This window comes from Platichthys flesus, chromosome 11 (genome assembly GCF_949316205.1).
Source record: "Platichthys flesus chromosome 11, fPlaFle2.1, whole genome shotgun sequence".
Lineage (NCBI taxonomy): Eukaryota > Metazoa > Chordata > Actinopteri > Pleuronectiformes > Pleuronectidae > Platichthys > Platichthys flesus.
In genome coordinates, this window is record NC_084955.1 from 6,954,470 (window position 1) to 6,981,940 (window position 27,471).

Sequence of the window (27,471 nt, forward strand, 5' to 3'; positions counted from 1 at the left end):
TCATTGTGCTCACCCTTTTTTAGTTTGAAAGGTTTCTGCTTTTAGTCTGTGCTATTAGGAGCCTTTCTGTATTTGCTTGTATTTCCTGTATTTGCTTAAGATAACCTTGGGGAAACTCGTGCTTAATGTATATCCATCCAAAAAACACAACCACACACAGACCTGTCCAGGACAGGCGCACTCCCCTTTCCCAGTGCTTTAATGGAGAGTGAGTGTGTAGATGGATTGGAATGTGTTAGTCTATCACTTCCTCCACTCAGGTTTTCCCAGTTGGCCCTGGCTTTGAAGTTAGTGCTTCTCTCACCCCTGTGCCACATTTGAGTCCCAGAGCTACGCACACACTCATCTGGCCCGTGTTTTTGATAGTTCCGTCACTCTGCCATGCAGCACGGGGTCGTCTCACACTGCTTGATATGGGACACCTGGCAAATATGGTGTCTCTCAGTGGATCCACGGGGCCTATTTTCACCTCCGAATGAGGTCGAGAGCCCATGCAACCCTCCCTCCCACTGTCTGCAAGCCTGCTTTCACATAGCACTTGCACAAGCGCCCTCAGTCACTGACTATTTCAATTCACTGGCTTTAAAAGTCTTGTTCTTCACAGGGCTGAGCGACTTGGGGGGTGAGTAAGGTCAAAAGAGCAAGATGCCAGAGATTTTCCAAATTGCCAATTTTAAATGAATTATTTATTGTCCACATGTCAACCACGTTCCTAATGAATAAGAAAGGTTCCCAAGTGTAGTGACCTATGTAGTACTACACTGATTGATTGAAAGACAGAGAGGAGAACAGATCTCGGCGCAGTGGAGCTGTCAAGGGAAAGACAGTGAGAGCAGAGTTCAGAGCAGAGATGGTTTTAAAATACTCACAGTAGTGGAAGAGTGATGTTTTACACAATATTATTTTCATGGGATTCCATTTTTCCCCCTCTTTTATTGAGCGTGTCTGGAGGTGGAGGTCTGTGACGAGCCACACATCCAGCTGCTTTATGAAAAGAAAATTAAAAGCACGGCCAATGTTTTGGTTATTTACCGATCAGGGGACTTTATGTGATTTTCACTGAACTGTGACATTGTGGGACCAGTCGCTTGGAGCAGTTAACTCAGGAGGTTCCACAACAATCAAATAAAAGGTACCAATTTTCAATTTTAAGCTCTGTTTGTGATTAAATGTCATATTATCATTTCTCAGCAGGATAAACTGTAGACTCCCTGTCTGCAATTAGATTTATATGTTTCATGTGGTGACGAATATTACATATTCAATTATATAAGAATACACTACATACAATAATACCTACAACAAGTAAGACTTTTAAACACCTTGGTTTCCTTCTGTTTCTTATGTTATCATGTTGACACATAGATCAGCATTTTGATGCGTCTATTGTGCCAAAAGTGAATAAATATGTAATGAGTGAATCAACTTTGATCATTCCAGCACTTAGTTAAGGCAGTCTATACAAATCTAAAACCAGGAAGGTATAATACAGTCAGAGGAAGAACTTTTCAGTTTTTATTGAAACTGTATGTGAGGCATCAACTGTGTGATGATTTTGCAGGATGCAGTTTGTGGTGCTGCCAAACTGCCTGGAATTATAAGTGTCTGTATTATCCTGGCCACCCAGTTCAAAACATTGCGGCTATGCTAAATAACAGAGACATCTCTCCGAACGATGCAAAACAGCTTAACAAAAGCCCTAACTACTGTACCAGTATAACAACACATTGTGACTTCTAAAGCAGTTATAGGATTAGTGTACTGTACATGACCGATAGTTTTAGTTCAGTGTTCATAAAGTTCCCATCTCAATAATCCACAGATCAGGTTTCATCTCTCACTAATCTTACTCATTAGATAATAAGATGACACATTTAGGCCAATTAGAAGTCACCATGAATGGCCCATTAATTCCAGATTCTGTATTTTTTTTAATAAGGCTAATTTAGTGACACGAATGGTCGTGTCAGTGCCACTAGGTTGTTCGCATCATGAAACTGATAACACTGAATAAATGACTTTTCTAGACAAACAAACTGCAGCACTGGCTAAAGATTAGCTGTATAGAAACACACTGTTGGTCAGTTATTCTCCCATAAATCCTGTGGGTCCCTGCATCACCTAGAAAGCTGTGATACTGTTGTCGTGTCGTGGCAGCCAGTGGGGAAGCAAGGACAGACTGACCTGTTGTTCTCTCCAGTAGCCTCCTGCAGTTTGGCTGCTGTTTGCACCCCCCCCCCTCCCCAGGGACTGTGCTGAGGATTACAACAAGGACAGACGACCACACTCACAGCAGACATGTGGTACAGTGAGAGCAAGAGCCACTGCCTCACGCTGCACTGTGCCAATGGGCTTACTCACAGACATGCCGTCTCACACTCGCCGTCCAACGACAACAAAAAAAAAACAAGCATCTGCACAAGGCGCTTAAAGACTGACACAGATAAACAAGGCTTACGTGGACTAACACGCATCTCGCTTGAAGCACTACTCTCTTTATAAACACTATAACACACCATTGAATATTATATTAGTATATATTATTTATATGAACACAAGGAGGAGGTAGGAGTGACAGAGACGTCTGTGGCAACAAATGGCATCGTGTTGAAGAAATCAGACAAGTTTATAATGTTGACCTGTTTGATTAAAGGACTGGGCACAGATAGTGACCCGATGGATGAGCAGCTCATGGTTAAACATGAAGGAAGTTGTTGAAACGAATAATTGATTTAACAAATGCTAAACGGCAATCACTGATTATTCTGATCTCAAAGAATCCCTGCCCATGTCAATAGCATGAACTGCCCCAAACATGTCAGAGGTTGCTATGACAACACATCGACAAAGGCAGACTTCATTCATTTTTCAACCATATATTTGATCCAATAGGTTTTCCAACCTTCATCCCCATTATCATGATAATAAGTAAGCAGCTAAGGTTATGGAATGATCATGATGTTTGGTGACTTTTTTAATAAAAGGATGTTTGCTTTCATGGTTACAATAACAAAGACTCGGACACAGCTGTGGAACAGTCACTATTGGTTCCACTCAGGAAATAAACAACAACACTTTGAGTGAAAGTCTGTTGTTGTTAACCTCGCCCGAGTCGCTGTTTATTCTACACCACCTGACTTCCTCTTCTCCTGACATCATTACTGCTGCCGCTGGAGGTCGTTTAAAAAACAAATGTGAGGAGAAGGTCACATATTCACCAGCTCCGTGAAACGAGGCCTGAGTTCCACAGTTTGTTAAAAAGCAGGAAGATGGAAGAGGTTAACACATCTGCCCCAATCTACAGCTGCAGCAACAACACACAAAGCATCAACTGCAGTCTTCCCGTTCATCTTGTTCTGTTTGTTGTGTCCTGTAAGTCTGCATTGGAATCCATTACATTTCTCATTTGGAACCATTTTTTTATTATATTGCTGATACTTGCAGCTAATGGATTTTTTTCCCCTGTAACCCAACTTGGATTGTTCCTGACACTTTGCTGTTCTCTGAACTCCAACCAGCTGATTGGCATTGATTATGCATTAGGAGGAACGCAGGGAAAAGGATGGCATTTCATAATGGAGCTTTTTACTGTCAGTGACACAAATGTGTGTTGCAGCCAAGAATACAATGGGAAAACAACTGGGAGGCCATTAATGATTGCTGATAATATTTCTGTGATGAAAAGGCCATGACAACAAATATGACCAGTTCATTCATGATAGTCATGAATTTGAGGTTTTCCTTTCCTTTTCTTTGAATTGAATAAAAGTCAACCGCTGACACAGAGATGGAAAAATTATACTGAGCTTAAATATAAATCTTAACAGTGAAATAAATAGTTGAAAGTGAAAATATTGTGAATTATTATATGAGTTTGAACTAAAGTCAAACTCCAACTGTATTAGGTGATATGGAGTAATTTTAATCATCATTATCTCTATTCTTATTTTACAACAAAATAAAAGCCTGTTTATATTTCAAAAGGGCAGTTTTGTGAGGGTTTACCTTTGAGTGTATGCCACTTTGTATTTCATCACAGAGAAACTGACAACAGCCAAAGCAATCATACGATTATAACCTTCATAATGTCTCGCCATTTATTTTAGATCGGACACTTCTGGGTTCCACACACACAGAGGAAGGACCGTAAATACAAGCTATGTATTTTTTTTTTTTAAAGCACACATATTGCAATACACCAACAAATGCCAGTTTAACATGGAACAGATACAAAGACTGAGCCTGGACGCACCCATGTGTGTAAGTACTGAACAGAGGTTTCTATGGAAGCTTGTAAAAGAGTCCATTAATTAGTCTGCCAGTTTCGATCCTTGTCCAGCTTTTTCAGTTAGGGTAATTGTAACTCTCACAGGGAAATGACCCGCTCGCTTGTTAAATTAGACCTTTTCCATATTCCTCACTGTTGAACAACGCTCACTGATTCAAATCATTGAATAGTGCTTACATTTGCCAATTCTAGTGTGAATGCTGTATATATTCAGAGGGATAACAGATATCCCTAAATTAAAGTAGCATTTGTTCTCTCAGTCTATCCAGCCATCAGTCAGCGAGCTGTAGAGCGCTAGCCGGACCGGAGCAGAAAGAGTGCGAGTAGATCTGCAGCGCAGGCTCCGGATGTTATAATGCACTTCCAGCAGCACTTCCTCTCCAACCCTGGAAAGTTATGAGAAGAAAGTGTGGGAGCCTTTGAAGTGATGCAGGAGCTGGACAGATTTCCCCTAAAGAATAACACAGGATAAATGTACAGTACGGCAGCTGGCGCAGAGAGCAGCACTTGGCACAGAAGGTTGCTGTTTGATGTGATTAAAGCTAATAAGAGGCATGTCTGTGTGTGGACCGGTGTGAGCTACAGAAGGCAGCAGGGACATTGAACATTTCCTCCCAAACCGGAAGGTCAGGTTTTCCGCCAGTTAAAGGGAGTTGCCGGAGCGCGCCTAGCTCCCGGTGCCCTTGAGCAAGACATTTAACCCATTTAACCCTAGTGCTTGGTCGTCAACAAATCAGGCTGTGATGGTAGAGGGCAGCTTCCAGAAGGGAGGGTGGGTGGTTGAATGTCAGGTTATGTGCAGCAAAGCAACAAGGCATCCAACCATTAAACAATTTCAGAACAGAGCGTCACTATTTTCAAATAAAATCTCCTCTAACTGTGTGTATATCACCACGTGTGATTGTAGTGGGTAGAATTACTGCAGTGAATACAAATCCTGTGATTCACTGTCAAGATCCATTGATCAGCAGGCTCGTTTCTACATATCAACGATCACAAGGTGCTTTGTTTCGACCTTTTTTGGTTGAATGTGGACGTGTGGGAGCTAAAGCTGATCTCCATCTGCACATTCAATATGGACAAGGGCCGTGATTTATAAAGGGAGCATTGCCTGCAGTTGTGTGTGCGCACAGTTTCATAAATTAGATAATTTTTTGGGTGAATATACACCATTTTCAACTTCTGCGCACACATGCAAAATTTGTATGAACCATGTGCACTGTTTTTAAATGATGCCTGCGGGCTGGACATTACCATGAATACCCAACTTTTCCCGACTAAAGCAAAGTGCCAGTTCATGCAGTACATGCCCAACAATCCAGATACTTCAGCAATAATATTTTGGAAGTTGGTGTAGCCCTGTATTGCTACGAGGATGAATATCACCAATGTTTTTTCCACTCCCTCCCACACACAAAGTAATCCACTTAGTTGCCATCACCAGGCAGAATATAAGCGCGGCCTGCTGCCCTCTGAGCAGGGGAGAGCGGAGCTGTTCAGCACCTGGTCAACTTCATAACATCACCCCGACTGTGTGCTGGTGCCAGCCCAGGAGAAATATCACCTCCCTGAGCAAGCAACCACATGTGGCCAAGGCCAGCGACAGCCGGAGCAAGCCCCACACGGGGGGGACCCACTACAACAACCCTCTGGTCAGATGGCTTGTTATTATCCTTGTTATTCATGTGCTTTTCCCTCTCAGTGTGTCACATGGATTTGACCTGTTCGAGTCATCTGTGCCGGTTCTACTGCACCCGAGCTGCAGAAGGGGGAAGCTTCAGCTGGTCCAGGAGCAGCATGCAGAGTGGATGTCACCACATGTGGACTCGCCGCTCCCCATTGCAGAAGAACAGAGGATATCTTGCATGCTGAGGGCCCAATGCAAACAGAATAAAACATTTTCCAAGTGCCCGGAGGTAATTCACTATGTTTTATTCATTTTTCAAGCTCCATTTTGATCTTTTGTCTTCTCTCAGAAGAGTGGAAAGAAAATGTTTAAAATGCACTTCTGCTCCAAGTGTATTTTTATCTCTAGATCTCTTCTAAATTTACCAAAAGTTGCCATTCTAACACAACATGCGGTATCTCATTTGTTTTGTGCACCATGTGTTTTTGAAGCCTCTTTTTTTAGCAGAATATCACCAGGTCCAAACCAATGACTGCAAATAAAGGTGAAAGTCTCCTCTTCCTCTCACCGTACAAGAATGAATCAAAAAACCTTGAAAATGGTTGCCACTATCTTTTGCTAATGATGTAATTTGGACCAGCACAGAAGTGATCATGGATTGGATTGGAGAACTGAAGTCCCACCCATAAAGCCACCTGACCAATCACAAGTCAATCCTAACTCTCAGTCATGTTTCATATGATTTTTACAGCGTCATCGTTCCATGAACGTATATCAGTTTGATAAGAACTACTGAAAATGACAGAAACCAAGTTTGAGAAGCAAAATGTTTGACACATGGAGCAGATGGATTTTGATGACCACAACTTTATTACTCTTTCAAACATTGGAACACCTTGTATCGTCCACAATATGATGATAAATGCTATTTTTATTTATGAAAATGTGTTGAATTTGTCTGTTTTCTCAGATTAATCTTGTTCTCTTACTCTGAGCCAGAAATATCCAGTTCAGCCACTTGCCAACCTTTCCAAATGTATTCCTGTTGATATTCTGAAGGTTTCTATCAACGCTTACACTCATATATCATTCATGTCCTGATTCATAGAACATTTTATATCCCAGAACTTGGTGAAAATTGATTTGAAACTTTTTATGGCTACTGACAGTATTTTCTGATTTATGAGTCATAAAAGAGATTTCCAAAATCCCCTTTGAGAAAATCTTTGACTATTAAACGTCAACATTATTAAACAGGAATGTGTGCATGGCTTTATCCACTGTTCAGATTTGTTTGGTCTACCAATGAATGGAAATTAAACAAGTAAAGTAAACAAGAGCTTTCATACCCTCTAGTGCAGCAATATATAGTCCAGATAATCCCTCATTCCATTCAGTGTTAAGGTGGAATCAGACTACAAGATTCATTACCACATTCAAACTCTCAGATTAAACGCTCGACACGTCATGGCCGAGAGAAGTGCTGGACTACTCGTTGCTCCCTGATCAATCACCATTAGTTGACACTTGACATTTGCTCTCACTCTGTTTTCATGATCCCTTGAGGAAACATAAAAAATTCAGGGGGTTGTTGAGTTCGACAAACCTTGCCTCTGTTTCACAGTTCCAACGTGCAACTCTTCTGCTTTGCCATGTTTACCATCATCTCTACCGGCTGTCTATTAGACACACTAGGTGTGGTGGAGGTTGTCGTCAATGAAGACACAATACAGAAGTTGTTGCACAGATGCCAATTGTTCATTTGTTAACCCATCCAATCCAGTCTGACAGCTTCTGTGTGAGTCGGCTGCCTTTGAAATATTTGCAGCTTCCTTTTAGTAAAAAAAAACGATTGTTATTGTAACTAGTCAAAGTAAAACTTACCCCCAACAAGTTTTCAAAAACTCTACCAACCCATTTCTTATCCTGCACAAGTTATTGTGTCCTTGAATTTTATTTCTAAAATTATTCAGGCCCTTCAAACACTTGAGACACAAAAAACTATGTTCCTGAACATTTTGTAATATTTAATTATCCTTCTGATGTGTCTTAAAGTGGAGTCCACCGATGGCAAATTCCGTTTATTAGATAGAGCTTGGAAAAGCACAAAAAGGGCCAGTTTATATGAGGTCCCACAATTCAACCACAAGTGCATGTCAGGACAAAAACCGAGCCATGAAGTCAGAGCAGCTCCCTGAAGAGCCCCGTGGTGAAATTTTGACGAGACATAGATCAGAGCAAGGTTATAAAACCATTTCTAAAGCTTTAAGTGTTCCCAGCAGCACAGTAACCGCAATAATTGTGAAAGTTTGTGAAGAGCTGTCCGAAAAAATCGAGGAAAAGTCCTGACCTCGACCCAGAAGCCAGGTTTCACTTTCACAGAGCTTCAGAAGTCCTGTGCAGTGATGAAGGACCCTGCCTGAAGGACGAGCAGCTCAGCAGCTCTGCAACATTAAGGCATGTGTGGTGGAGAGCTTTGAGTAAAAGGCATATGACAGCCTGTCTAATGGCATTTAAATGACTAGGAGAGAAAGAGGAAGGCAATTCTCTGCTCTTTGATTTCCTCCAAACAATGTCTGGTGAACAACAGGCTCTGCTCGTCACCTGCATGATTCATACCATGACTCATGAACTGCTTCTAAGGTCAGAATTAAGTGAGGGATAAATTTAGAAGAAAACGATGGTTAGCAAGACAGTAAATCACATTATACAGCACAAAGATCCAGAGTTCCAGACTTAAACCTCATAGAACATTTGTGGGAGTTCATAGATGCTTCTCATAACCATTACCATACAAATATTTAATTATACTATAATTTATACTTTAATCTCTTAATTCATCAAACACTACTGCTTAATTATTTTTTTTGTTCAACAAATTCTGATATTTTGACAAACATCACAAAACGTATTTGCTGTTGCAAATGAATTATGTATATGAACATACATTTTAGTACTTCTAGTTCGGTTTAGAGTGAAATAAAATTAATCAATGAAGTGATCCATTCTGCACAGAATAAAATAATGCAGTGTGCTTTAGAAAACTTCCTCAGGTGACAAAATAAACCTCTAGGGATTGCCACTACATTTAATAATAATTAAATGTATACATTTACATAATTAGTAAAAACACAGTACTGTAGTACAGTACAGTAATATTGAATGTTTACCAGAAGAACAATGGAAGACTGCACAAATAAGTTCTGATAAACCTAAAGGAACTTTTAATGACCATGAGAGGCAGTGCAGTCGACCGGATGTCTGACACAGTGTGAGTGGAGCAGATCAGCTCAGGCAGGCTGTGTGTTTGACTGTAACTCATGAGGCACAGTGTTGTGTTGACCAGTGCAGATAAACTGTGAGGGCCCTATCCCCACTGCCGTTTACAGCCATGTTTAATTCAAAGGAAACATCCTTTATTTATTTGCTCCCTCCTCTCTAAAGTATCTTCATATTTTTCTGCAAATTTTCCCCGGCTGACCTCCATCCCATCTTCTCCCTCTCTCTGCCTCACACTCTCGCGAACACACACGCACACACACACACACACACACGATGCTAACACTCTCCTCTCAGCAGTTTCCCTATGCTCCCACTATTTTTCTCTCCTCTTTAAGTAGAAATTGCTCTCTGAAAGCGATGAGGCCTGACCGAGACGTCTTGGGAAATCAAAGTAGCTCCCCTCCCATTCTACCGATACCAGCCTACACAAAAAAAAAAACCACACGCACAAACACACACTTTGTGAAAATCAAAACCATAGCAGGCAATCAGGAGTTACAGTGGGCCGATGGGGATGTTTGAGATGCACAGATTTCCCCTCAGAATTCCACAGGACAGATCAGGAGAATCACAGTTCGAGAGGGATTGACCGGGAAAAGAGGAGTCGGAAAAGAAGAGGGGGAAAAGACACAAAACGCAGACATGTAGGGTGTGGATAGAAAAACACACCCACAACAATCTGTGATCCTGCTGGTTGTGATGTCGCAGCACTTCCAGGAAACGCCTGAAGTGCTTCTGTAGTCTCAGCTCAGCAGAGCGTGAGACGCTTTCTCTTAGTGTACAAATGTCTGTGAATGCAACACTCAGGTGCAGTTATTCACTGGGAGCACAATGAGCAAAGGGGGGAAACTGCACTGAATATGCAACATGATTCCACGAAGCACAGGAAGCCACACTCATTTAAAGCTGTACTAAAAAAAATGTACAAGGTGCAGCTACAGAACTGGACCTCACTGAATTTCATCCAATTTGCACGAATAAAATCTCATATCAACACTGATATTAGCTTCAGATTGTCTAAACATCTCCTGCCGACCTTTAATCAAAAGCCTCCCACTCTGTGTTGTTTGATTGATTTCCTAACTCGAGGCGGCCACTGGTTACCATTCCCTCATGTACAGTTTTATGAAACTTGAAGGATAGTGCTGATGGATTCTTGTTGTTTCCAAAAGATTCCAATTAAAGACAAGAACCAGCTACAGCTTCCGTCCATCTCTCGACACGTTATGTGTGTGTATCTCTCAGCATCAAGCCAGCTGGTTCCTACTGGAGATGTAAGAATTTTAAAAAATGACTCATAAACATGAACTATTGAGTAGTTTCACTTTTTAACAGCTCAGTAATATTCTGAACTGTGCTGTTGAGTTTTCAGGAAACCTTAGTGAGAGAGGAGGAAATAGTGCTTTTGCTGGGTTCTATTTTCAGCCGCAGGAACAAAATAAAAGATGTGTGTTTGGTGTAAAACAGTAACTTCTAAGTAACCGCTCCAGCCAACCACTACCACAGTTTCCATGGGAAATGTGTGTTCTCCTAAACTCTGGTTTCCCCTCTACTTCAGTTTGGCATAGTGTCACATGTACCGACAGCATCGTCACAATACAATAAACCCAATATAATAATGCTGTACTATACTGTGGTGCCTGATAACAGGATGACATTAACTTTTGGCACAGGCTTTAAACTAACTCTCTCCAGCTGTTTTCTATCTATATATCTATCTAACTGTCTATGTATTTATATAGATCAATCAATCAATCCAATTGTGTTTGTAGAGCCCATATTCACAAATCACAATTTGTCTCATTGGGCTTCAATCAGCTGAACTTAACACTCAGCAAGAGCCAAAACAATTCAAAAAACATCAAGTGAGTTTTTCATCCCATTGAAATGATCCAAAGTAATGGCTGACTGGAGGAAATGCAATCTGCCTACAGCCCGGTGCTGGTCGTGCTTTAGAAAATGTTCAAAAGAATGTAAACTGTAATGTATACAGTGTGTATATAAACAGTTGTGTCAACATTCAGTATTACTTAACAAAATGCAATAATAAATGTCCAACAGGTGTGTTGAAGGGATCACTTGAGGAGTTGTTTTCTTCAAGGGATTTTAAATCATGCATTGTTTACGCCCATGTTCACTGGAGTAAACCACTGGCTGTAATGTGTATCACATCTGTAACTAACTATGAATGTGCATCCTGTTGCACGTGCAAAACAGGTGTTATCAAGAAACCTTAAATGAGCTAAAAGAAGCACAAGCACAATCAGCCCTTTCGGAAGTGGAGGGTGAGAATATATCATTCCAAAAACTTACTTCTGTTTTGTTACTCATTCTTTGTTTACCCCTTTTTATAGTGTGTAAAATGACATCCTGTCAATGACTGATCACGAAGGCACAAGACTGACAACTGCCTTAAAAGTCAAAGTTATTAGGAGAATTAAAAGTCAGCCCCGGCGATATCCCTAGAGAAAAATCGAACTACATATTTTTATAAAGACGGAAGGTAAAAAAAAACTATCTGCAAATTAGGACATTATGAAGTGTCCTGGCTGCTCAAGTGTTACATTAATGAGAGAAAAAATCAAAATGTGGAGCCAGTTTCTGGGTGATCGAGCACCAAAGCAGCTCAGGGCAGACGACCCGGGCCCTGACTTCTTTGACCTGTAACCCAGATATGACACAAACAGAGAGAGCAGCCCTGAGCGATATGTACACAAAATGCTCCACTGACCCAGGAAACATGGGGCTGGGTCGTGGGCTCCATCAGCTGCAGGGCAAAGGCGACCAGACAGGTTGGCAGCATTTCCATCAGAATTAACATCTTTATCAACACCATCACCAAGTCCACCTGCTGCATCTCTCTCTCTCTCCCCCTCTCTCTCTCTCTCTCTCTCTCTCGATCGCCCCTCTGGTTCTGTCACTGTGTGTCCCCATCTCGTGTATTTTGAGCAGATCTTTTGCTTTTATTCTTTAGTTCACCATTTTTGTTACCTCCAATTGTATCACAAATTGATTGTATAATTTGCAATAACTATATACATTACAATATCGGTCCACTTTATTCAAAGAGCAATTCTCAAAAGATTCATCTCAGAGTGCTTTATAATGTAATAACAATTCAAAGACAATAAAATAAAAAATAACCAAATGGAGTAATACATTATGAGAGAAAGACATTAGATAATATTGAAATTAGATAAATTGGTTGTGAGTTCTCTCTTATAGGGTAATCCATCATTTTGGAGCATTTTCATAAAAAAAAATTCTTCTGACTACTTCCTTTCGCAAATATTGTTTGTTTATTTAGAAACCCGGCCATAGAAGATGTTTTTTATAGAAATACAGACAATGTGAGCCGGCCCCAAACCAGTAAGAGCCCTAAAAACAACATATGATTTTAGTTAAAAGTCTAGAGTCACCTTGTTGATTGAATATCAATCATTTTTTGTATATTTATTTCTAAAGTGATAAAAAGCTCACGTTCTTTCGTGTCCCACCTGTGAATGGGCCTGAACTCTCCTTCACCTGTGATGAGACACTGTGAGTAAATCAGACAGGAAGATCTGCTGCTGGAAACTCGGACTGATGACTCCATTAAAGCTGAGGATGAGAATGAGCCTGACTGTTGTACACACACACACACGTACACACATACGCACACACACACACACTGACACAGACACACACTGCTGAGACACTTAGAGATGCAGCAGCAGCCTCTCATATGGATGACACTTCAATCTAAATACAAGCTAATGAAAGAATCTCCTTGGCACCGAGGACATTATTGACATATAATCTCAGCCCCTGGGAGAGGGAACCCATCACTCTCCATCCACGGGCCCAATCTAAATGGCCTGAAATTTGTATTCACCAATTTTAGCGAATTGGGTTTATGCTGTATCAGCAGAAATTCAGCCGATTGACGGATACGAGTTGTGTGGTGCAGAAAAGGGGGCTGGTTGCTGGTATTTGTCCCTGCGGCGCTGCATTCTCTCATCGATTTTCCTGGAGGATTATTATTCCAGTTTCTTCAGCGACCTGAGGCGGGATACAGGCTACCTTCCCCTCAGCACCATCCTTCTCATTTATAACCCTTTCCAAATGAGTTATTGACTCGGAGAGGCTTCTCTGCCATTCTCATTCAGAGACGTCTACTTACAATGTACACAGCTCTGGTCTCCGAGCACCTGTCTCCAGGTAGCTAGGGGAACGATGGAGACATCTGTACAACTCAGACAGACAAGAGGACTTTCAAGTGATGGAACAACCCTTCTGGCTGCCATACTACAGATCCCTGTGTTCTGCTTTGTGTTCACCTGGCTGCTTATTTTGGGCAGAGCAGTCCCATGTCTTCTTGGACTGACGGGTCCCACACACGGGTGGCTAACTTTTAAGATCAAGCTAAATTAAGAAAGAATGAATGACCAAGAAATCCAAAATTGCATGGAGACCAAAAATCCTGGATGTGCTCGTTTATCTGTTTAGCTCAAAAGAAACATTCAAGGAAATCTGGAGCAAACACCTGGACTTGCCGACCCATCCGCACAGTCACAGGGTAACAGAGCTACGACTATGAACTAGGCTCTCTTCAAGCTGATTCTATTTGCCCTCAGTTGTCTCAGAGAGAAAACTGATTAAATTCTCACATGAAAACTACTTTTTGTTGCCATAAATAGAGCATAGTTTCTATAAACATGTTTTCCTAATTTGTCAAGTCAAACTGAAACCAATCATTTGAATGTAAAAGAAAATGTTTTGCCCCTCATTATATTCATAGCTGTTATGACAGGACGGGATGTCACAGCCCCTTAATGAATGAAGGTTGAACTGAGGGCAGCACAACGGAAAACAATGAAGTTTGTAATGAGCACAGCTTATTCCAGGATCAATGCAGCCGTCAGCTAGAGGCCAAGTTTAACAGAGCACTGAACTTAAGTTTTGTCCCAAGGTATGTATATATATATATATATATATAAATCTAATATCCATATATATATATATATATATATATATACATATATATTTGAATACACATAACTGTATATTCAGATTTCCAGCATTTCTAATACCCGTTTGGATGAAATTAATAATTCCCCTTTAAATATTTTCAAATGCATAGAATGTGGTGTCCTATGTCCTCCGTAAGAAACTCAGGAAGGAGGAGATTATAGCATGACACTGCTACATGCTGCATAATGGAGGATCAATGGCACACAAAGAGACACATTTTAATCAATCCAGCTGTTGACACAGGTCGTGAAACACTTTACACTCAAATACACAGTCTGAGGCGTACTCTTATTCTTAAAGCCTATTTTCTTCCATGATTGTGCGTCGAGCTCTATTTGTTTCCAAAATGCAGGTGACCTACAACATAATGCCGTGAATGAATCCTGTTTTGACGCACATGAAAATACAGTATGTTTTAAGTGCTCCGAGTCTCCTAAAGCTCTGCTCATTGTGTTAATTAAGAGCAGTCATGAGAAACAGGCTCCGAGATGACTCTGAACCACGCAAAACAGAGCAGTGAAAAAATTGATTCCTTCCTGCCGTGGCCTCTTAAGATCACAGAGACCTTGTGGCTCCAGGATGCAGCTGTCGGGCAGTGACTGGAGTGTAGGAATAACCACAAGGAGGCAACAGCCAGAGCAGAGGACGGCGTGTCATGAGAAGTCCTGGCTTGTATTACTGCCACAGTGATACGGGGAATGGATCCGGTCACTTATGTCCTCAGCGTGTCCCAGTACAGCCCGGAACAGAGAGTCTCCATCGCTGTTTGTCCACAGTCACCTCCAGCTCAACCCCAGTCAGCATCTTCCCCTCAGCTAATTACACCCACATGCTCGCCTTGTTTGGCCAAACCCTGCAGCGTGGCAGCGACTCTGTTTCAAACCGAGGGAGGGACGCTCACACGCGCGGCTTTCAGAATAATCACCTCGCATGTATAACACGAGTGTGAGAGGGACATGGCATGAATCCTCTCTGCATCCTCCTGCTTCTCTCAGCCAGGAGAGACGGAGCAAATAAAGCCAGTCATATCAGGAAAACACACACTGTGCACGCGGGCTTATACCTCGCCACCGCTCAGCAGCTCCCTCTCTTTGTGTGAAATGATATACATATATATTTTTTATCCATGTAACTGATTTTGCCAGCTTGAGATACAGGTTTTAAATTTCTATAAACCAGCTATGAGTGAAATATGAATATTTTAAGCAGCTTAGCACTGATTTAAATATATTTACCAGTAGTGTGTTGGCTGTGGGCCAGGACACAGTGTAATGCTTACAAAGCCACCACTGCTGAAGTCAATTTAAGAGGGCTGATAATTCAGACTGGCAGAGCAAAGGCAAATAAAGTAATTTAAGTAAAAAATATCTCATTTGCTCATGCTTTGTAAAAACAGCAAGGAGAAATAAGTCGATATGGAGGGGAACTGGCAGAAAGGAAATTGCGCTACCAGTGTTGTGGGGAATTTCCTATTCTACATTTCAGTATAAGGCTTCTTTACATCGGACACTTTGAATTTGACAGACAGCAGTGGCATATACACAATAATACAACCACTTTAAATACTAAAAATCTTTAGGCACTGAGGCCTAAACGATACCATGTTGAAAGCAGATATTTACAAGCCTGCATCAACATAGACACCTTCACAATGCACTGCTACTGACAGGTGTTCCACGTGATAAGCCCTTTCGTAAAGGTCTCGTCAAGAAATATGTCCAGGACATCTTATGAAACCTGCTCCATGCTGAGATGTGAAACGTCTACAGGCTCAGATGATCTATCTACCTCGAATGATGTAAAGGTTGAACACACACATTTGCATGGCAATGGCGTCATCTCCATTCCGAGGCAGAGAACACGTGATCCAGTCCAAAGCGCTAAAACAAGCAGGTAAGTCAACATTGTTGTTTTTTGCCAACTCCTGTTTCTAATAATCAAATAACTTGAATAAGGAAATCATACTCTTCAAAGGATAAGATTAACCTTCACAAACTGTGCAGGTGGTTTACAGACTGATCTACACCCACCTACACATGAGCTTCAGCTCAGTAAGTTTGATTGGACACATTAGTCCAAACTAGAGATGACGACATCGGGTCAGATGATTGGAAATCATCATGTCAGGTTTTCATGTTCTGCCTTATCACACACTTTTCATCAGCATGTGGAGTTTGCTCAGTTCTTGCGATATAAAAAATTGAAGAAATCGAAGAGGAGACAAACAAAGGGAGAGGGGGAAAGAAGAAGGAAACAACTTAACGATGAGCAAAACCTGCTTTATTTATTCTCACAGTAGTTCCTTGCCCTGATTCTGTTTTAATAATTAATGTTGCTTCTTATTTATTCAATGTACTTTTCTTCGTTCTTTTCTTTTTCTTTGGATTTGGCAGATACATACAGTCCATATTACAACGTTTTTAACTTCCTTTTAGAAACAGCGGCTTGACCTGAACAACTGTAAGAAATTCCAACTAAACAAATAAAGAATATAAAAAACTGTTTTTAAATTAATGTTGATTTGTTATAGTTTTTATTAATTGCAGTGTGCCAGACGCTCACTGAGCACGGCTCTCCACGTGTGTTTGAATGAGAGCAGTAAAGAGCTGCACTCTCACGAATGGAATCATCTTAAACTGGAAGAACAAGTGAAGGGAAGCTCTGCCATGGTTGAATGTGGCCTCTGCTGCCAAGGGCATAAAAAGAGTCAGTGACACATTATACGCTTGACTTACCCACAGTGAAGGATGATACAATGAGTGTTGCCATTCTGTGAAAGAGCTGAAGTTCATTCTGTGTCAGCAAACACGGCCACAAGCAGAAAACGGGTCCTGAACGACTCTGTATTAAGCACTATACCGTCACTCTCTTTCTACCATTAACCTTTATGTCATTGCTACCATGACACATTGTGTCTTAAATACCACTCAGCTTAAAAGATAGATAGGCCCACCGTGACCATTCATGGTTTCCAAACCCTTTAGAAACCAAAGAATATTTAAAGAGGAATCATGATCTAATGGACCGGTGATCCTAAACGTAACTCACTCACACACTGACAAAATTTACAGGCTCCACAGTTTAACCTCTCTATGTTGGACACTCCAGCCATTGGCAGCACAAACTGTCGATCAACAAAATATCTCAGATCACAAATAAATGCTCTGAATAAATTTCAGCTGCTGAAGGCCGAAAGCTTTTTCAACCATTTTTTAGAAAATGGCCTCTTATGTGGTGAATCAGCCTAGCTAAGAATCAATGAACGTCATTCCAACCTCAGCTTCCTTGATGCCATATGTTAAGAATAGAGCTGACATATAGAGACAATTAACTATAAATACTTACTAATTTAAATCACTGTAAATCACACTTACAGTCAAATAAAAGACTCCAGTTCACCAACCCTGGACCTTCCACACAGGCAAGCTGAGCAGAGAGAAACTAGAATGGATATTCGGATTGTTGTATCACAATGTATGTGCTACTTTCATATCCCTATACCCATGATTGATGTAATCATGTTTGTACTCAACAAACTAATGGCAGAGAGTTGGTTAAATGTTTACCCAGTGACAGATTGGGAACGACGCCCTGGGTGAGTACAATGGGGACAATGAAGGCACAAACTGAGACTGCTACTCTCACTGTCCTTTGTAAAAACCCTCAACACTTTACAGACCAAAACCTGAGTGAACAAGGTATAGGGTCACTCACTTTCACCTTTTCCCACCAATCATGTGCAGTGTTGTTATAACACTGATGGACGGAGCTCTGATAAAACACAGGTGTTATTAAACCACAGTTCCCCTATGACTGTAGGAAACTAGCAGAGGTACCTACTGTTTTACATTCATATGGTGACACACACTCACATCTGAACCTTTGAATAGAACTGCAAGTGTCTTTAGGGGCTGCTAACCAACAACTGTGGAGCCTTGCCCAAGGGCACTCTTGTCGAATTTGAAGAAGGACAGAGTATAACTGGTTATTTTACACTGCCCATATTTTTCCAATGGTAATGTTCCAATCACAGGCCACTACCACCAATTTCTCATATGAAACATATTTGAATGTGTGTCAGCAGTGCGAGTATTATATTTGTTGTATATATATATCTTTGAATGTTAAATCAATGCATGTTTCTTGGCTGTAGTGGTGAGTTCATATTTGTTTTTTATTTGTTTATACAGATGAATCCTTAATGTTGTTGGAGCCAAGTCTGGGTTTATCACTCCGCTATCACTGCAGCATCACATCCAGAGTGTAAGCTGAAAGCTTTGGCAAAAAGATAAAGGCTGTATTGATATGCTCATCTCGGTGTCGTAAAGCAGCCGCCGCCTTTGCATACAGTCTCCACTGTTAATTGAGTTACAGACAAAGGCATAAACATGTTTTCCAGTAAATTGCTATATACAATTCTTGAGTGAAAGACCTCTCCTGCAGAGCACTCAGTGGTGAAAGAAGCGCTGATGGCACAGTACATAAACTACATTTACACTGCAGAGAGGCATAATGAACACAAAGGCGCTTGAAGGAGACAGCAGCGGGCTTAAGTCTAAATATATACATAAAAACGATCTGTGCTCTGCATTGTCTCTTGTGTTTCAGTGCACGCTCTCACATATGCTGGAGAGCGAAAGCAGGTTTTTGCCCGATCTCCACATCTGTCACGTTACAGACGACAAAAGTGACAGGAGCAGCCATGGACGATCTTTTTCAGGAACAGCTTGGACTTTGAAGATGATGAAAACGATAATAGTAAAAACCTAAATCCATCGTAAAAATTAAAATGTCATACATTAATCTGCTACAGCCGGAGGCTTTTTGTCTCAAAGACATTACAGAGTGGAGGACGTGTTCATTTCTTTCATTAAATGGACTATAGATTATAATAATGGCATTGGCAAAAGAAAGCTATTCGCTCCTGGAACTTGTTGTTACACTGGTTACTCAAGCATCAAATTCATCTCCATGCAAAAAAGGGCAATTGCCAGAAATTGATTTTTCCTCTTTTAAAGGTATCTTCCTTTTAAGAAAAGAAAAATCCTGCTTGACACGGTCCCATCAAATCAGATTAGTTTAGTCTGATTGAGGTCACGTGTAGTTCAACCAGAACGCCTCTAATTGAAATGATAGCTCCAATGCTAGCTCGGATAACCTTGACTTCCTGCACTTCTTCTAATTCCTGCTTGCTAATCCAAGACGGGAAGAAGTAGAGCTGGCAAACAAATTGCCAGAAAATCATCCATTAGAAGATGAGGATCTGACTCCGTCTGCTTTATCAAGAACATACTGAGCGCAGTGTCACATCCAAAGTGCTGGAGAAGCAACTGAATGGTACTGGAGATTGTAAGATCATGAAGAAAGACAATTGAAGCTCCCGCTCTCACTGTATTCTGCTGGTAACTGCACCATTCACAATCCCAGGCTCAATCTGCTCTGTATGTGTGAATTTGACATTCAGACACAAGAGCAAGTAGGGGTTGTGATGTAGTTAGCCTAGCTTAGCATGAAGCAGATAAAAACAGTTGGACGGGGATGAAGCACTCTCACAAGCCCTTCGAATTCATTTCATATTTAAATAGCAAGTAGGTTACAAACACAAATGATTGGCAGTGTCTTCTGGGACTGGTGAGGTTGCCAGATTTGGAAACACATGGCCTGTATCGAGCTGTATCTGGCAACCCAGGCAGAGTCAAGGTCATAAGAGGTCCTTCCGGTTGTTTTTTCGATTCATAATTCATAAGCAGAGAAAAAATATTCAATACTACAGTAGTTGTAAGCTGATAAGAAAGTATACATGTATTTGATGTATTAATGTATTCACTCGTCTTGTCTGCAGCAAAAGAAACACTGACGTATAAACAGATGAACGGTAACAACAGCTGTAATATGTATTTAATATCTCATCCTGATGGGAGATGTAATCGTTGATAAATCATGAAATGTCTGTGACATAACTACATTATGTTTTTATAAACCATGTATGAAATGTTTATGCAGTAGTACTCCCACATGGTTTTGTCATTTTCAATATTAAGATTAATATTAAGAAGTAAAGAAGCACTACTTTATACACATCAATATTGATTAGAAAGTGAGAGTGAAATAAAAAGTATGGAGCCACCGATGGCTGGACGATGCAGACAGAGTTAGTTACATGGTTTAATAAACTACTATATTGTTAAGTAAATAAAAACAAGTCTACTCAATTTTATGCAAGATGGTTTGAAAAAGGCACGTGAAAAAATGTGTTTACTTTCAGATATGAAACAAATAACCATGATACCCTCAAATGTTTTGGATCAAAATCTTAAATAGATGCAAAGGCCTTTTGTGAATTGTGTTTCTTCAGAGCTACATCTCTGCCGGCTTGTGTTTTGTAACCCTGTTCTTTCAGTTTTTTTCATCCCAGTCCCTGTTGAATCTTTAACATGCTGCTTGGATTCATATTATTAATCATGCTCTGCTGCAGAGCCTTTTGTGCCAAGTACTTTACGTAAACGACCCAGTCTCCTTTGATGGAAGCCTTTCTGACTACAGTGCAATTTACAATCCATAATCTGCTTCATTTTTCAACCTTCACCCCATTTTCTTGTTTATTGTTATTATTGTCATTACTTCTTCTGCCATCACGACTATTGATTGTGTTCAAGATTTCATGTCTCACTTCCCTTGTGAGCTGGATGTAAGCTCAGCTGACTGGAAACGCTGCTCTTCAATACACAGCCACAGGGGAGGCACGGCCTCCAACAGCTGGTTCCAGAAACAATTTAAAATCAGCACAACATCACTCACACACACAGACACACACACACACACACACACACACACACACACACACACACTAACTGCAGTGGGACCTGATTGCTAACATCTCACTTCCATTTGTCCAACGTCTGAAACGTGTGTAATTTCATGATTTGATAACTGTTGTGGGTTCGTTTTCTGTTCCCTGTTCAAGGAATGTCGCATTAATGTCACAGTGGATTTTCTGTAAACATGGTCTGCCAACTGTGAAAGAGCCGTCCGTGTCCTGGAACAGCTGTCGTGGAAATACAAGGAGGAGCGTTTTGCAGGGAGAGCTTCCTCCCGTGTGGCGTCACAAATTTAGGAAGTGTGACAGCGCAGGCAGTAAACATAACGGGCAATCCAACAAGCAAATATTAAACATGACAATTATTGTTGTCACTTATACTCTCATGTCGGGGATTGTCGTCCCTGTGTGTCTGTGCAGTGTCGACCATTCAGCATATAGAGGTTATGAAGTTGTTAGCCTAGCTTAGCATAAAGAAAAGAAGCTGTTGAAAACAGCTGTTCCGTAGCACTCCAACGAGCCCTTCTAATTTATTTTCTATAATTGGTTTAACCTCTGTATTAACAGAAGACTACACACACACAACCAGGTTTGGCTCCGCATTGCGTTCACAGAGCTGTATCTGGCAAGTCAAGCAGAGTCAAGGTCCACCTGGCTGTTACACAAACAGAAAAAGACACGTGATGCATTACAGCAGAGTCTGGGGGAAGATTTTCCTCTTCTGATATATTCAATCTCAAACGATGGGGATATTTTAACTCTGTATGATCAATCTTGCGTTCTCATGAACCCAAAGACGGAAGCATCAGCTGTGGAGGCACATGGTCAGCAACAACACTCAGCAGATGAAGGGTCCAGAGTCATTCCCTTCACCGACCAGTGCTTTTCTGATGTAAGGAGTGACTCTCTGAGTGATGACAACCTTCCTGTCAGCTCCAAAGATCCTCCTCCGACCTCTATCATGAACACAGCACTTGAACCACCGAAAAGATTGTTTTGCGTCTTTGTACTATTCGGAATTATCTCTTCCCAGGCTATGAGCAATTTCATATAAACACAAACCAGCCAATCAGATCCCACTTTCCCTTGTAGTGATGTATTGTGATGGAGAACATCAGGTCACATGCAATTTAAAACAAGGTTTGATGTTTGCGTTCCTGCGCATACACACAACAAACAGGACGGGAGAAATGCACACAAACCTTAGAATATCGTCCCTACCCATTTTAAAACAATTGCTCACTTCATATCCAGTCCATGTTATCATTAGCAGCAACATCAGAGCAACACTTAATATGCATGTCATTGTGGGAATAGGATCTCTGATGAATAGGGTCTGATTTGAAAAGGGCTTTAATTCCTCACTGATCGTCCACATCCACTCTCAGGATCAGCACCACACATCTGGACTGTTAACAAATGTCATTTCTGGCCCTGCATGAGGTCTCTGAGTGAAAGGTGCCTTGTATACATGGCACGTTGTTCCTCAAGCACCCCCCCCCCCCCCCCCCCGCCCTCTCTCCCTGCTGTCGCCACTTTTTCTGTGCTTAAGTGGATAAACATGTTGAAAGTGATTTTTACGTCAGCCTTTTCTCTCCCTCCACCATCTGTCACTGCCAGACCCTCGGAGAGCTGCAGCTTTCTAAGCACTGGCAGGAAGGTGCCCTCTCCGGCCACAAAGCAAACAAGCTCATTTCACTCCTTCCTCGCAGTGGACTCACAAGATATTAATCTGCCGCTTGCTTGTCTCTGAAACAGAAGATTGCTTTGATCACAGTATTTTGTGTTCAGTTACAGTCTCGAAGAAAGATTTTTCTCTGCAGAAAAACAGGAGCATCGGTCGTCCGAAAAAGTATTTATGGCAAGTGTGGTGGTTTCAATAATTCAATAATTACAAAAGACAGGCAGAAATAGAATGTGCTTGGTTCTAAAAGCACTAAGTTGTGATTATGTGACTATGACACCAAATGTCCCAGTTGCAGTTTGTCCTACCAAGACTCAGCTTTGCTCACTATGATCACCCTGCCATTGCAAAATACTTTTACTTGCTCATACTCGTACCAATATTTCTTGATCATATTCCCTGTGCTTCTACACTACCTCTCGTAGTTGGATGTTCTACATGCTCATCCTGAATCCCTTAGGTTCCACGTAAAGGACACAATCCTTCCTGCATGGATACTAGGAATTCAAAGTTTACAGGATGAGAGAGGGCAGATCCTGCAGATTCTCGAGGAAAGTAACGACCAATTTAGGATTTATTTTTCACGTTGGTATGAGGACGTCCCAGCTTCAGTTCACAGAATGCGTTTTAGAAATAATTGATGCCTGCTAAACGATGATGCTGACTTAATCTAGATTTTCTCTTAGTTTCCCATTAAACACCAGTGACCTATAAGTCTTTCTCTAAATAGTTTCTGAGTTCAGTACCCTTTTTTTGGGTCCTCTTGGAGAATTTAATAAATTATTAAATATGGGTTTGTACTTTCAGGCTCAGTAATTCTCTACAACAGCTTCACTCAAACAGGAGGAAAGAGTCCACTTGTCTGTTGTGGATTTGTGCTTTTGGTATTAACATCAGGGTTCATTATAATCAAAAACATGTCCAAGCTTCCAGAAATTCCACTTACAGATACACTGATAAACTAGAAAACAGATAAAATGATGATCAGATATGAGCTTGTTCATTGAAGGGTGCTGTGATTATCACCTCATATTTCATACCTGATGCCCTCCATTGCGCGATGATGCGCTCTTTGTTTCCAGGCAGCTTGCATTCCTCTGCAAATCTCACCAGGCATCAGCGAGGCGGGGGGGGGGGGGGGGGGGGGTCACAGCCTGGAGGATAATGTCAACTTTCCTGTTGAGTTATTGACAGGCAGGCTTCTCTGAGTTATTTTCTGAAGAGGGAGTTTTTCTAGCCTCGACCTGCAACATTTGGCTTGTCCGCCCCATTAGACAGTGACCTTCATTCTAATGCCGACCACAGCAGCCAGCGCCGACGCACCTAATGCACTCTCTGTGCTGCAGAGATCACAGAGACATAAAGTGCCAGTAGAAACGGATGCATTTTTAGACATTATTCTGCTTAATGTTGCTTCTTTTGGACATGTTGAACCTTGTGGGTGTCCCTGACTCTGTGGCTGTGATGAAAGCTTCTGTATGAATCCATGACTTTCCACACAGTCTTGAAGTTGCATCACTTCCCCTGACCTTAACTTTTAAAGGGGTGAACCGTTTGCTTTCCACCAGCAGCTCATGTAAGGGAATTTGCAAAATACATTCTTGCTCTATTCCTGTGAAGTCAACCTAAATTTGACTTCCTCTCCAAACATCCAATTGCGTGACCTCACCTGTCGACCACACAACTCCTGAAAAGCTCCAGGAGGTTTCAGCAGTGCGAGGGGTGGGTGGTGGGGGTTTTGCGTCATAGTTACAGGGTCAGGTGACATGTTGTTGGGGTTGGCATTACGTTGTTTACATCTGATCTGAATCTTTATTATCTTACCTTGGGCCATAGAAAAAAACAGGTCTTTGATTTCTATCATCATGTCAGCTTCTGTTTTCAACCCACACGACGTCTTATCAATGCTCTGAACTGTTACCCTGCTTTGATGTCCTTATTCCCTGTGCAGGTGTTTAAAAAACTTCTCAAACCTGCATTTATTTGCTCCAAATGTCTCATTGAATCAACTCACTCTGGGAATTTGCAAAAGGGTTTATTTAATCACAGGAGATGGTCAGACTGATCAAAAGAAACACCTATGGCAATCTCACTCCGGCTGTTTTTCTTTAAAGTCTAAATGAAAATCAGTTGGTTAGTTATCCATCTACTTTTGCACTATAATTATTTATACGACTAAATGAGCTGTTCCACTTTGCGGGTGACAACACTTGCTAGAGATGTAATGTTGGGGTTACTGCATTAAAGGCAGTCAAAGCTGCAGCAGAAATAGAGGAAATTCCATTTGTGAGGTTACAATTCAAGAAGTGAAGCTAAATATTGCCCAGTTTGGACAGTGGATATTTCAAGATGTGATTCATATTGTGAGGCCCTCGCTCATAATTTAAAGACGCGCTCCTCGAACTACTCAGAACACACAATCCTGCCGCTACATCAATAAACGTCCCTACAGCTCATTCTTGTTGAGATTAAAATCAAATCACTTATATATCAACAATGCTTATTAGCCATGTTACTCTTTGTATTAGCGTGTTAGCCTACTTCCACAAACAAGAATGCCATGGGTACAAGTGGAGGAAATGGCATTTGAATTTTACACCTGCAATGTAAAGACACCCAGCAGGCCGGGGTTTATATCCATTTACACTTCTCTCACACACCGTTCCAAAGCCCACAGCTCGGTCAACAGAAGAAAAAAAATCAATCGGCACCTCATCAATTTGCATTTATGAATTAATGAAATGGACATCGTGCATTTAATTACTGCGGACCTCTGCTTATTCTGCCACTGCACACAAAACAAAAAACGGTGGAGTTATTCAACACAAAGTGCATCTGTCGATATGAATTTATATCTGTGTGTGCTGCTATATGATCAGTTTGCTTATATCTGTGTATGTTAATCCAACTGTTGTGCGGTCGTGTACCCATGTTATTGTGTATTTTCTTGATAAAATACACGAGGGCTGGGATACATCTTATTATAAAAAAAATTGTAAAATAACTTCTGTCGGAGTCACACCTCTGGCCCACAGCTGGCCCCAGCATTAATATGTTGACTAATTCAAACCTATGATAAACCAGACATCTGCAACCTTTCACATTTGTGAGCATCATACCCGCAGTTGTAAGATAACCACACTGTGTTGTTGTAGGGTGTGAAGATTTGTTTCTTTACCTTCTGCTTAAAGGGAATTTTAAGGGTAAAAATTACTGTTGAAGATCATGCCAAAAAATTTCCCTCTGAGAAAAATAAAATATTCATCACATTCCTGAAATATGAACGAGGCATGGAGGCACAGTATGAACAAATCTGCCTCTTATTCTTCCAATAAAACACTAATGAAGCTGACTCCATTAATAACACTTGACTGTCTGTGTTTTCTTAACACTCATATATACACACAAACAAACAAACACACACACACACACACACACACAAACACACAGAGACCAATAACATATTTATAAACATGCAGCTCGACATGAATTTGTAACGGACTTTATTTTACAAGTACCAAACACACAGATACCCTGGCGTCACGTAAGATATCACACACGCACGCACACGCACGCAACCAGAGAGGGCGGCATAAACTCATAAATACATCACACCAATCAGATACTGGACACACGCGCATGAGGGTGTGATGTCATGTCCACAAACGTTAACCCCTTTAAACTTTAAACTTTCTAAATAGCAACAAGTTACACACTGTCCACTGTTGCCTCCTCATGGACTCACAGATCATTCGTATATTCGTCTCTATTTCTGGCAGCTCTCTAGTAGCGGTGCAGCTCTGCGCCAGCTCCACATTACCTACGTGTATTTCCACGTAACAGGAAACTTGTCAAACTCTCAGAAAAGCAACTCCAACTATTTTCCATTTGGGAGGAAAAAGTGATTTTCCAACAGGTCGCACACACAGAGCAACATGCTTTATGGGAATGAGAAGACGCCAATCAAACTTGAGGGGTGACGTGAGAGGAAACAGAAGTAGTAACTCACCAAATCTCAGGACATGTGGCATCCCATGAGAATATCCCACACAGTGTAACAGCAGCAGTAGAAGCCTGACGGTGCACCCGAGTCTCGCACTAAACATCAGCAAGGAGGCGATCTTCATGGTGCTTGTGTGCTGCACAGGGTTTTTAATCCCTGAATCGGTAAATCCCCAGATATGTTTCTTTCTTTCACCCCTTTGACGTGAAGCAGGGCGACTGCAGGATCACGGCATGGTCAGCACCGGCGGGCTGGGCAGCGGTTTCCCCACATCCATTTGGCCAAAACAAAGAAAAAGAAACAGCACTGCGTGTCCGGCTCACTGCGCCAAGGAGAGGCAGCCCTCCGACTCAGTTGAGGAAGATGACGGTGGAGGTGGTGGTGGAGTAGGTGGCGGGGCGTCCATGTTAGGCAGGGCAGCGCTTGAAGGAATCCATCTGGTGAGAGACACGGGCAGAGATTGGAGAGGTGGTGAGAGAGTGGAGCGGCAGCCTCGCCAGCCCGAGCTCCTCCTGCTGCACTGCCGCACAGCATCTGACGTCGAGCCAGCACTAGGAGCGGGAGAGCGCACGGAGCAGATCGGGCATGTTTCTCGGCTCCCGCTGGCCACAGTGATCGGAACCTCCTGCCTAAAGTGTCATGCCTCCTCCCTCGCCTCCCTCAAAACCCCCCCTTCCTTCCTCCCTTCCTCTCGCCCGATGCCGTGTCCCCCGGTCAGCCGAGCCGCCACTCGCCGGTCCCCACTCAGATTTCTCCT

At 41.7% G+C, this 27,471-nt stretch overlaps 1 protein-coding gene across 3 annotated transcripts in view; it reads right to left on the reverse strand.

Moving 5' to 3' along the window:
• The window catches only part of grik2 (glutamate receptor, ionotropic, kainate 2), a 221,194-nt gene extending 193,999 nt beyond the window's left edge, over positions 1 to 27,195 (reverse strand). For 2 of the 3 annotated variants that reach the window (XM_062399698.1, XM_062399700.1), the window contains exon 1: positions 26,721 to 27,195. In XM_062399698.1, coding sequence (XP_062255682.1) covers positions 26,721 to 26,838 — 118 coding nt within the window. In that variant the 5' untranslated portion in view covers positions 26,839 to 27,195. The remainder of the gene's footprint in view (positions 1 to 26,720) is intronic. The other variant, XM_062399699.1, reaches the window with a different exon arrangement.
• Between the last annotated feature and the right edge of the window lie 276 nt (positions 27,196 to 27,471).